This window comes from Tamandua tetradactyla, chromosome 20, assembly GCF_023851605.1.
Source record: "Tamandua tetradactyla isolate mTamTet1 chromosome 20, mTamTet1.pri, whole genome shotgun sequence".
NCBI classification, from domain to species: Eukaryota; Metazoa; Chordata; class Mammalia; order Pilosa; family Myrmecophagidae; genus Tamandua; species Tamandua tetradactyla.
In genome coordinates this window covers 50031306-50043708 of record NC_135346.1, presented here as the reverse complement: position 1 = coordinate 50043708, position 12403 = coordinate 50031306, and the positions used below count along the sequence as shown (strand labels likewise).

Genomic DNA, 12403 nt, shown 5'->3' with positions numbered 1-12403 from the left:
GAGAGAGAGGAAAAAAGCATTCTGGGAGGTCACGGAGGGCAGAGCAGTGACCTCCAATGATTTACAGGCCTTTAGCTTAATGAAATTGTTTCAGTGACATGACGGTAAGAGCTCGTAATGGATTGGATGCCCTAATGTAATGAAATTACTCCCTTCTGCCTAAAAAAAAAAAAAAAAAATGCGCAATTAATATTTACTGAGACCTGACAGCCTTTGGTGCGCTCGTCTGTGCAGTTCTCCCAGACAGTCAGAGAGGAGAGACAGAGCAGCGTGGAAGACAGGCTGGCTCTGGCGAGCTCCTGGCGGGGACGAGCAGAGCCTGCAAGGGGGTGGAGGGACAGGCGCTCGGGGGGCCAGGGACGCCCGGCCCGGGCTGCCCGGCTCCTCGGCGCTACCCCCACTCAGCCCTTCATGCTCTCCCCTTGCTTTTCCACAGGCAACTGGACAACAACCACATCAGCTGCATTGAAGATGGAGCCTTCCGAGCGCTGCGCGATTTGGAGATCCTGTGAGTTGATTTTGCGATTGCTGCCGTGTCTGTGTGTGTGTGTGTGTGCGTGTGTGTCCGTGCAGAGAGGAGAGAGGCAGAAGAGTGTGTGTGTGTGTGTGCAGGGGGCTCCGTGTGGATGCATTTCTGTGTCTTGTGCTGCAGTGCTATTAAAATTGGGAACGGGGAGATCCCTCTGGCTCACCTGGGCCAAAGTGTCTGCAGACAGCAAAGTGTGATTTCTCACCTCCCGCAAACTGGGCTTCCTGCTAATTCTCAGTTGAGTTCTTTCTCGCCCCCCCCCCCTTCCCACCCTATTTGTTGCTAGGTGGGAGCAGCCCCCTGAGGCTCTGATGGAGCATTTGGGGAGAGTCTGTTTGCAAGTGGGTGTATGAGGAGACAGGTTACACATCTGGGGAGTTGAAAGAGGGTTAGCATCAGGAGGACAGTTGGAATTATTCTGAATCAGGAGGGGACCTTGGCACAGGACAGCGGACATGCCAAGCAGCTGGTAAAGTCCAGCCATTGCCCCTGCTTCTGGGATCTCATCTCGGGTTTGTATTCAAACTTTAGGCAGGAAACTTAAAGTGACAGGGGAGATAAAACAGCAGGAAGAGGTAGCCCGTCCCTCATGTCCCACCTTAAATACCTTGTCTAGAAAAATGCATAGCTGTCTTTCTCTGTTCTGCATTTTCTAAGGGGGCAGACCAAGGAAACCTGATTTCAGGGAGGGAAAGTCTGCTGGGAGTCATCTCGGGGTCGTTGGAACTAAAGTTGAATTGTTCTCACCAAAAGCTACCCTTCTAGCTGTCCCTGATTTGGTGAAACATTGAGAGGAAGGCAATAAAGCGTAATAGAACTTGGGTCAGAAGGCATGTGGTTCATTGCCGACTCCCCCCCCTAATTAGCTGGGTGACCTTGGGCAAGTTCCTGGGCTCTCCACGCCTTGGTTTTTCTCATTTGTAAAATGAAGGGAGTGATTGCTATATCTTGGGGGTGACTTCCGCTTTCCAAATTCTCTAATTGTTTGGTTCTACAAATAATTCTGATGGTATGATTTTATCTAGTGAACGATAAGAGAGCAGGGTTGACTAAACATCCCCTGAAAATAAAAAAATTACATAGTCACGGGTTATATATCTTGACTTCTAGAAGAATGAATGAGTGCCAAACAAATAAATCAATGAATATGTGAAAATCCCCTAAGTACATAAAGGAAGAAGGAGTAAAAGAAGGTCTTCCTCCCACCTTCCCTTTCACGTGGCCCTGCAGGCAGGAGCATCTGGGTTGGAGGGAGCTTCTCCACATTGTTTGAGAGGAAGGTGATTCCAAGAGGAATCACCGGAAATAAAAGGGGATGCTGATGCTGCAAGCTGAACTCTGATGAAAGCCGAGAATTCCTGGTGCGGAAAAGGCAGAACCCACAGCCAGGGAGGTCAGGTTTGTCATGCTTAAGATGAATGGGCTCTCCTCACCCCAACTCTGACCATAGAACTGGCAACCAACGCTAAGGGAGAGGATGCCAGCCCAAGTTTAGTATAACCGAGGACTTCTCTCACCGCGAGCCTGGGGCTGAGAAGGGGAGACCCGATTTTCCTTGCCTGCAAAAAGCATTTGTAGGAAGAGCTGCTAGGAGCTTCTCACCTTTTTTACTCCCTTGCCAGAGAGAATGAGAAAGATGAGAATATTCCTGGGGAAGGGACCAGGAAATGGAAGTCACCAGCTGCCACCAAACAGCTGTGACGACTTGACAGCCGCATGTTAGTTCTCGGTACTAGGAATGGTCGGCTCTTGCCTTGCCAGGAGGGCAGCCTGGGGTATAGGAAAGGGCTTTGCAGTCAGTGTAGAATCCGAAACTCTGTGGGACTTTGGTCAAACTACTTAACCTCTCTGAGCCTTCCCTCAAATTTTAAGAAGACATGACTTCGCTTCTGTTTCAGAGTAATTCAATAAATCTTGTCCCCCACTTTCCTCACTTTTTCTCCACCATGTCCTCACCCCATCAAACCCCTGTCCTGAATCGGATATCTCCTTTCCCCTCAGATTTTTGCTATTAAAATAAAATTTCAGGGCCCAAATACATCCGGTCTCTCAAATCTGACGCTTAAGAACCTACGATAAATTAAAAAAAAAAAAAAAAAAATCAGTTCTCTTTCCCCATCATTGCAAAGAGCGAACAGGATCTAATTAGTTTATCTTCTCAATTCCAAATAAAGCCAGATCAATAGGTTTGTTTTAAAGATGCCCTCATTTGGCTTCGCATGGCTAAGTACTTAAAATTAATCATAATCAGTTATTCCATGGGTTTTTAATTTCCAGCAGAGGCACACGGCTTTGGAAACATCAATCTTAATGGTGAGCCATTCTGAAATTGGCTGGAGCTGACATCTCCATTTAAAGTCTTTACCTGTCCCCTCCTCCTCCTCTCCCCATCCAAATCTCATCCATACACACATAGACAATTTAAAACATTTCTCTGTAATCACAATTTAGGCACCATAAAAAAATCCCGAAAATGAAATAACGAATAAGAACTATGTGAGGGCATCATATGTTACCTTAATAAATTCTTCAGAGAAAGAGAGTTCAAAAGAACCTATTCCCAGAAAGGCCGTTCTTAAGAATCTAAAGCTTATGTATCTGCAGATTCAGATGTCAGACTATGCTACTTCAGGTGTGTTTGCTTTCTGACTGTAAATGGTTTGAAGAAAACAAGGAAAAGCTCATGATTATCTCATGGAAATGTCTCTCAAAATTAACTTTAGGAAAGTTTGTGGGCCTCCACTGCTAGTGGAAGTATTTCACACAGGATTATCCAGTTATTCCATCCTTCCTGTGGGTGGGAATGCTGTGAAACTTCTTTCCACTGAGGCTGAAGTTGGTTTTGCCAGTTACATCGAATGAGAATTTAGGAGCCACTGGCAGTGTAGAGGAAGGGATTGGTACAGGGTTTGAAAAAGACTCCGTGACATGTGCCCCTCTGCCCCAACCACATTTCCTTTTCTGCCCTGTGGGAAATGCCCAGCACAGAGTACAGTGAGCAAAGGAAAAGAGCCATCCCCACCTCTACCCATTTTTAGGTAGCCAGAAAGTGAAGTAAGAATAAAAGTATACTCTGGGTGAAACTTCTCAAGGCTTACTCAGCTGCAGGGCAGGGGTGAAAATGATAAATGAAATGAAAATGACCGTAGCTAGCATTCATGGTGCAGTGACTTTTTTTTTTTTTTTTTGCATTCTTTCTCTCTCTGAGTTTTCCACAACCACCTGATGACGCTGCAATTATAGTATCACCCTCATTTATCCCAAGTAGCTGCTTAACTAGTAAGCGGCAGAGCTGGGATTTCAAAAGCCGGGCCGAGCCTGTGCTGTGAACCATCCTACCACACTGCCTTTTGCATCCGTGGTGCCAGCTTTTTCTCATGGCATTGTGCTCCCCCGAAGTACAGCCAGCGTGCGCTGCAGGGTGGTGAGAGCTCATCTCCAAGGCCCGGGCTCTGCAAACTGTCAGTGACTCACAGGCCTGCCGAGGAGAGGGGCGGAGCCTCCCACAAACTTGGGAAATTGGCCTTGTCATTCCTTCTACCAGGGAATGGGTCTCCACAAACTTGAAGGAAAATCTGACTCACAGGGAAAAGAAATGAATCCTGTTTTTCTCACTGAATGACATGGCACTCACGGGGGTGATCTAATCTTACTTTTGGCCATTGGCAATTGGCATCGATGTTCAACAGGTTTGGGGGCTCCTTTCTCCTGACCATCCCCCCATAGACAACCCCAAATTTCATAAGGCATTTAAAGTTCTTAATTGACGGACCCGGTTTTCTGCGAGTCAGACTGCCTTCTCATCGCCCCTTAATTTCCACTTGTTGTATAGGTTTAGGGGTCCATATACTAATCTTCTCTAAGTAAGTTGTGTTTCTACTGCAGCCGAATATGCTGAGATTATATTCCTGACTCTGAATATTCCAGAATCATTAGTAGTGCCTCACTAGCCTCTGCCAGCAGGCAGCCAGGCCTTTCACCAATCACAACAGGCATGTCCCTGCCCAAACAGGCCATACTGGGTCAGAAAAAGGTTTTAACCATAATGAAAATAAGTATTAATAGTATGGACAAATGAAACAAAAATGAGGAAACCTAGTTAAAAAATATTTAATTCTTTTCAATAGTATTGTAGGGGAAGAAAAAAATTTTTCCGACATTGTCTCCTGACTAAAAGTAGCAAGTTCAGTAGGTAAGTTGTCAGAAATGCCAAAGCAAAGATGTCAGGAGCACGTCCCGAAAACGCTCTCATTTCCCAGTGAGTCGTCTGCCCTTGATAAGTCACTTGTAATGACTAAATTGCATGGAGATCCAACTCTGTAGATAACCAGCCAGTGTCTGATGTGCTGTTTTGAAGCTCTCACTCCCATTTGTGTCACTTACCAATTTTGGAAATTCAGTGACATTATCCTAGGCTGACCCTGGGAGGACTTTTGACACCTCCAGGATGACCCTCTTATGGTTAAAATAAGGCACAGAGCTTGAGAACAGGGCTGGCACCAGAGGGAGGCACAGTCCTCCATACATTTGTGCCCTGATGCCTCACTTGCCTCACCCCAAGCCTGGCCCTGCCCTGTAGACTTCCCTGGGGCCGTGTGACAAGTTGTCCATAGCAGAGGCACAAGCACCTGGTGTCCAGACTCCTGATTCCATGTCCTCTGCCTGCATTGGGCTCCTCCGTGCCACTCGGCAGTTCTGAAGGAACCCCTGCTAAGACTAAGGATCCTTGACACAGTTTGTTCCCTCAAACCTGTCATAAGATTTTTGATGTTAATTTGCAGGTTGGGGGAGGGCACGCTTTTGTCCACGAGAGAACCAAGAGACGGTCTTGTTTTCAGCTGTCTTTAAACCAGAGCCTATAAACCAGAGAACGCAGATAACACTGGGCCCACAGACAAGATTATTTTGCCCTGTGGAGTGTTCTTTAAAAGTTGAAATTAGCATTTCACATTTAAAAATTGGGATATTTCACATAAAATTCCATACTGCCAGCTCTGCTTTAAAGCCAGAAGCTCTGGCAACCCCAGTCCTGGATTACCGCATTGCGGCAGTTGGCTGTGCTGAAGAGCACCTACCCTCCTTTGGGGGTGTGTGGACCCACTTTTCCAACCACCCTCACTCATTTCTGTTAACTGCCAGCCCAGGATTAAAACCTGGTTTAATCCACCCAAGAAGCAAGGACACATTGTGTGCCCAGTGCAGTGCCAGATGCTGGGTGCAGTAGTGATTTAGATAAGCACCGTGCTCGGGCAAAGCCAACTCCATGGACCAGACCTGACCAGAACTGTTGAATGCACTTGCCCAGAGAGTCCTAGTCTCCCAAAACTGAGCTGGAACACCTCAGGAGCATTGAGGAATATCTCATGCCTCATCCTCTGCGAAGTTCTTCTCTGCGCAAGAACTGAGCTAGCCTCCAAATTCCCTTTGATCTCCAAGCAGCTCTGAATCAGGTTTAAGCACAGGAAGGTGAGAGACTAGGTATGAACCTGTTTCAAGTGTTCATCATAAGAGCCTCCTCCACTGCGCCATTTCTTGCTCCCTAGTGCTCTCTGTCAACCCATGTACTTAGCCCCCTCTCAGCCCACATTTACAAAAGAGAAATTCAAGAGTTAAAGCAGCAGTGGGAATTAACTAGAATTGCGGGGTACTTCTGATTCAGCCATATCCAGGCTGGTCTGACATGGCCTGTCATCAAGCCCTATAGGTAGACACAGAAGAGTAAATGGAGAAGAAAATCCTTTTCTGGTATGAGAAGGTGGCAGTCCTGATCTCCAGAGCAGGGTTTGTTCGCTCTCCTTGCATGGGGCTCTATCCTGGCTGAGCTGTGCTGGGCACGCAGGATGGAATAGTCAAGGACATTGTTGGTTCAATTAAAAAAGACCAGAGCCTAATACAAATGGCCCTCTATCCTCTACTTCTGTGTGTGGAAGTTAATGTGCTGATTAACAAATAATCATAACAATCTGTTATATGATACAATGATATCATAATAGTTATCAGTATAGTAATTGTAATTAATATTACTATTTGCAATAGCTCCATTCTTCTAAACTCTATTATCAGCCAGGCACTGTGATAAGACATTAGAATCACACATCTTATTTAAATCCTCATGACAGCCTTACAAGGTGGGCCTTGTTAATCTCATTTTACCAGCGAGGAAACTGAGGCTTAAAGAAGTTAAATCGTTTGCCCAAGTGACACTGGCACATACAACGGTACAAATTTTCCATTATTCAAATCCAATTTTGCCTGATATCTAAGCCCCTGCCCATAGCCTCTTTGCTACAAAAACAATAATTAAAAAACTATATACTAGAACATCTATACCGCAGAAACAATTAGATGCATTAGTGAGATCACCAGCAGGAGTAAGAACCCAGAGTAATATGGAGCCATAGCTTTTTCTTCTGCCCATAGAGCCCTCAGACCTAAATCTATGACCTAAGCCTAATCAGCCCCACATCTCAACCCAGAAAACCACTTCAGACATGGACGTAGGAGGCCAAGGTTTAAGGTATGAGACCAAAGTTAAACCCCCTTAAGTCCGGCCACCAGTCCCAGCTTCACCAAGCTGGGCGGTGGATTCATTTCTTCGTTGGAAAATAGAAGCGGTAGCCCCAAGCCCTTCGGCTAGTTGTGTGGATTGCATATCTGGCACATAGATGCCCAATTGAAATGCTCAGAAAATGTTGAAGTTGGTAAATACTTCTAGACTGTTTCACAGTCTTATCTCCAGACCCTTGTCCAAGCCTGGCACGTAGTAGTTGTCAAAATATACTGAATCCATCTCAGTATACTAGATTTTCAGCTATGTCTTGACCCTGATCAGAACTGAGGTTGTATTTGTCTCAGAATGATTTTAAATGTTGAACAATGTAGTATTTTCCCAAAACAGTCCTTTTCTCACCTTATTTTTGGCTTTGTTTTCCTCCAGCTAAATGGTGACCTTTTTTAAAAATAATGAACACAATTAGAGCCACAGTGAAAATTGCTGTGTTCTAACAGAGAAGAGACTTGTTTTCATTTATTTAGAAAATGTTTCACCTGGGTTTTCTGAGAGCTGCAAACATTTTATTTGTTTCTATAATCTTTGGAATCAGGGTGTTTAGCCATGACATAGCTTGAATATAGAAGTGTCATTGCTTAATGAAAGTCTTAAAATAGTTCCAGAATATAATCTTTTTGGTACTGTGCTTCAAATTGTGATTTGTTCAGGCAATCAGGATAAAAATTGCACTTTGTGGAAAACATCGGTAACTTTCATTCAGTCCCTGGAATACTAGGAAAGAAACTGGGTTTCTGTAAATGTTCTTTTGTGCTGCACCATACATCCCTCCTTCACAGTCAACCAGACTCCAAACTGGATGACAGTTGCACCCTTAAAATGATTAGTGTGGTTTTGAGAAACACCAGTTGAAGGAAAAGGTGCAAATTACTTTGAAACATAAGAAAAAGTTTTCCCATTTAAATAAGCAGCACTTTAGCCTTTCAGATAACTGGAAGTTGGGGGAGGTTCTAGTGGTTTTTGATTGGTTTTATTTTCCTGGTAATCATAGGCTAGTTTAGTCTCTGAAGCGGAAGATCTGTTGGTATACATTCCTGAATTAAGAGGACATGATGATAATTGTTCTTCACCAACAGAGGATCTTGAAACAACAAAACTCTTATCAACTTCTCCTGTGTGTGGCACTTAGGAGGAGTTAAGTAATGGGATTCTTGCAGCCCCTAGGGGGCGCTGACCTCAGCTGCCAGGTCTCTGGGCTCATATACTGGCTCGACAGACTTGGATTAGGAACAGCCTTTTGGTTTGCTTTGTCCCATTCGGAAAAAAAAGCTGTGCATCTTTGTAAAATGATTCCAGAGGGTTTCCTCTCAGGGCCAAGATGGGGGAACCAGTTGGGAAGCAGCACAGAGCTTCTGTACTGATGCGCAGAGGTGCTCCTGGGCCAGTGGTCAGCCTCTGTCCTCTCTCCGTCCCCTCAGCTGCTAGCAGTAGCTTTAGTGAGATGTATCTGAGCACATTCCATGAGTATCTTTCATCTTGATCGGCTCCCAGTTCGTGGTACTCGTGGATCTTCAAGCCACGGGGTCATGTTCTTCTCAAACAACAGAACCTGCCTTCTTCGGCCATTGCCTTCTCTATGCACAAGTATAGACAGCTCAGCTTACCTGTGGCTGGGAATCGAAGACTCTGCAGAACTGCATCCTGAAACCCCAGATCCTACAAACTCAAATAGAAACTAGATCCCCCAGTAGTCAGCTTGAAGGAGGGGAGCATGGCACTGAGAAAATGATGGAAACATACAGCTGGGGAGGGATTTGGAGCAATGTTCCCACTTTTTCCGAGCTTCCTTTTCCAATCTGTGAAGGCAATTCAGGACTAAGAGATGATAAAAAGGGATTTGAAGAAAATAATGACTCCCTGCTTCCACAAGGTCATACCTGGACTCACTGGCAATCAGAAAAGTTCTGGGAAACCCGTTTTCTTTTGACTCATAAATAAGTCGGAAGACCCCCACTGTTAGCCCGTGGGTTGAAAGAAGCCTGCAGATTGAGGATTTGATTTTCTTTTTAAAAGTCTGTTTGGTGTTTCCGGTGTTTAAAAAAGATTAGAATTAGTGGCCAACATTTGAAACTCAGGTCATTCTATGTCAATATGTATAATTTCAACTTCCCTTGAACATCTGGAAGTTTTGTCACCCTGGGGCTGCAGTAATTGTCCAGAGCAATGCTATCCAATAAAACTTTCCTTGATGAAAGAAACAGTCCCTATCTGTGCTGTCCAAAATGGTAGCCATCAGCCACAAGGGGCTGTTAAGCACTTGGAATGTGGTTTGTGTGACTGAGAGGCTGAATTTTAAATTTTAATTTCAGTTAACTTAAATTTAAATTGCCACATGTCGCCTGTGGCTACCTTTTAGGCAGTGCAGGTTTAGGGCTGCGTGGGAGGTGCCCATTTAGACAGAGCATGCCCTCTCCCAGTCTCCATAGCTCCCACCAAACCTGCTTCCCTCCTTGTCCTGTTCTTAACCTCCCGAGCCATTTCACATCAGCTAAGGATGAGAATTTTTTAATGCAAAAGTATATTTTCTAAAAGCAAATGCATTGAAATATCTGCCCACTCCCTTCACCCTCCATTTTGCCCTTTCTTTATCTTAATTTAATAATCCGAGTCTTATACCCGCAAAAGACCCATTTTCATCGAAACCCAGGAATATGATTAAAACCGTCTCCACCAAAGTAAAATTCTCTCTGTGTGAATTAGTGTGCTGATCCCAATTATATACTTCTCTCAGTCTTGCAAATACTTTCCACAAAGTCAACCCGATGGAAAATTGACCCCAGGTCTGGGCCCCTGTTCCATCTTCCCACAGAAGCTAGAGATGCAGCAGCTGATTGGGGAAGCAGCCCCTTTAGTTCTGCAGTAGCTGAGCCAGGTATCTACATAAAGAGAAAAAAGAAAGCTGACCCTGCATAGCTCTTTTCAAATGCTGCATGGTGGGGACTCATTGCAACTTTCAGAGTTTGACCCGATGCCCTGCCTTTGTGCAGTTCTGGGCATCCACAACCACTTCCACTGCCATATGGAAAACTAGTCCCATTCCAGAAATGCCATTTTAGAGCCAGCTCCACCGAGCCCAACTGGAATTGTAGGCTGGAAAGACCTTAGAGGTCAACTGGTCCCAACACTTCATTTTAAGAGAAAGAAACTCCCCCTGAAAGGTTAAGTGACTGGCTCACAACCATAGGAAAGTTTCATAGAAAACCAAGCCAGAAAGCAGGTTATTGGCTCTTTATCCAATAATCTTTATTGCCTTCTGCCCTTCCCCTATATTAGCAGACAGGAAACAAAAATTAATGAAGCCAGACTGTATGACTGATCCATTCCATCATCCCTTAATCCCCAGCATTTTGCCAGAGGGAAAACTTTACATTCAGCATGGGGACCTACACTCTCCCTTCCCGAGGGGAGGGCCTCTCAGTCCTGTGCTGCTGCTTGGGAGATGACATGCCAGTGCCCCAACAGATTGCTGCTCAGTCAAGGGCCATTTGGGAAGAGAGAGAATTCCGTTTCATTGGTCCCAGTGATGAGTGGCTACCAGAGGCCCAGAGCGTAAGCATTAGGGGCCCCTGCCATATGCAAGCTAAATTAGCCCAAATTGTACCCAGTACCTTGAGAGTCCCTCCCTTGCAAATATCAGGAGGTAAAAGCAGGAGTTTTCTGGCATCTAAGCCTGGGAACAGAGTCCCATGACACCCTGTGCACTTTTTTCTGCTAACAGCTCAGAAGTGGCTCAGTTCCAAATGGCACAAGTGAAAAATGACTTATATGTATAATCACATAACTGATGAGAAGCATGTGGAAACCAGACCGGTGCACACCTGCCTGGCTGAACAGCCTTATCCGTAGAAATAGAAACCTCTTCAGGGTTCTTTGTCCCCAAGTCATAATACTGGGGCTACTTGTAGGGGGTTGAATAATTTCAATCACTTAAAGATAGTTCATTTGAATAGTAGATTCCTGAAGCAGATCTCACCTGGTGGGCACCCTTCAGGACATGCAGTATGGAAGGAAAGGCTTTAACCACATTTCAGCCACACTGCATTGAAATACTTTGTTTTCTCTATACTTTTTTTTCTGATTCGTACTGTTGAAATTCATCTGTTTGGTCCAGAGGCTGAAAAGTGATAGCAAGCTGCAAGCCAAATCCAGCCCCTGGGCATGTTTCATTTGGCTTATAAAATGTTTTGTGGGTTTTGTTCCTTAAGATGATTTAATTGCAAATATATATATATATATATATATATATATATATAACAAAAACACACACACAAGAGTTTTCGTATAAAAATTTTAGGTGTCTGGCTTTCTCTTTAAGAAAATGGAAAAACTAGCAACACTGTGCCTACATCCCAGCATAACAACAATCCTTTTAACAAAAAATGATGATCCTGTTTAGTTAGACCACATTTGACACAGTGCCCATGCAACTCACTGACTCCGCTGCATGAGAAGCCCCACTCCTGTAGACAACAACTGAGTTTCTACGCCTGGATTAGCCCAGAATGCGGTTCAGAGAGGAAATTCATTTTTATCCAGCGATGCCAAAGACATGACCCTTAACCTTTGGAAACTCATCCATCCATTCAATAAATATTTATTAGCATCCTATGTGCCAAACACTGAACTAAACCCTGGCTACGTCACGGAGTGCAGAACAGACGTGGTCTCTGAACACTCGCTTAGTGTACAAATTAGTAGGTATTTAAAAACCTTCCCTTTCTTCCGCTCTTACTGAGTTAGGAATCAAATGTGGCTGAGGTGGAAATTGCCCATTTCTCCTGTCAGGTGTTGACTCGCCAGTCCAGTTGTGTACGTTGGAGGTCACCATTTCACCCCTGGCTTATTGCATGAGTTTCAGGTAGATGCTGGTATCTACCTGATTCCTAAAGAATGTAGTTGGCAAGATGGATTGGCCAGGCCCCGAGGTTATATATGATGAAATAGAACTGGGAGACCAAGGCCATCTCATTGATGCCCCTGTTTAAGGTTCTTTTACAATTAGATTAATCATTGGAAGGCAGCGGAGGCATTCTGAATCAGCAGTAGGCGATATCTGTGGGCATGTCAATGAATGAGGGTGAGTTCTCCAGAGTCAAGGCACCCCCAAACCGGGGGCACCTGAATACTCGTGCTGTCAAGCATGGGATGGAAAAGGGCAGAATTTGAGGATTCAGACTTCTCTTTCGGTTTTTCACTTTGTACATTCTTTTGGTGAATCTTTATTTTTCCCTTTTTACTACTGAAGATCTGCTGGGTGGAAGGAGAAAGCGTTTCTGCCTGTCGTAATATGAAGACATAAGGAAGGA

The 12403-nt window shown here is 44.7% G+C and overlaps 1 protein-coding gene across 1 annotated transcript in view; it reads left to right on the top strand.

Moving 5' to 3' along the window:
* The window catches only part of SLIT3 (slit guidance ligand 3), a 617936-nt gene that overhangs the window by 458586 nt on the left and 146947 nt on the right, over positions 1-12403 (top strand). The window contains exon 6 of the mRNA XM_077137609.1: positions 437-508. Coding sequence (XP_076993724.1) covers positions 437-508 — 72 coding nt within the window. The remainder of the gene's footprint in view (positions 1-436; positions 509-12403) is intronic.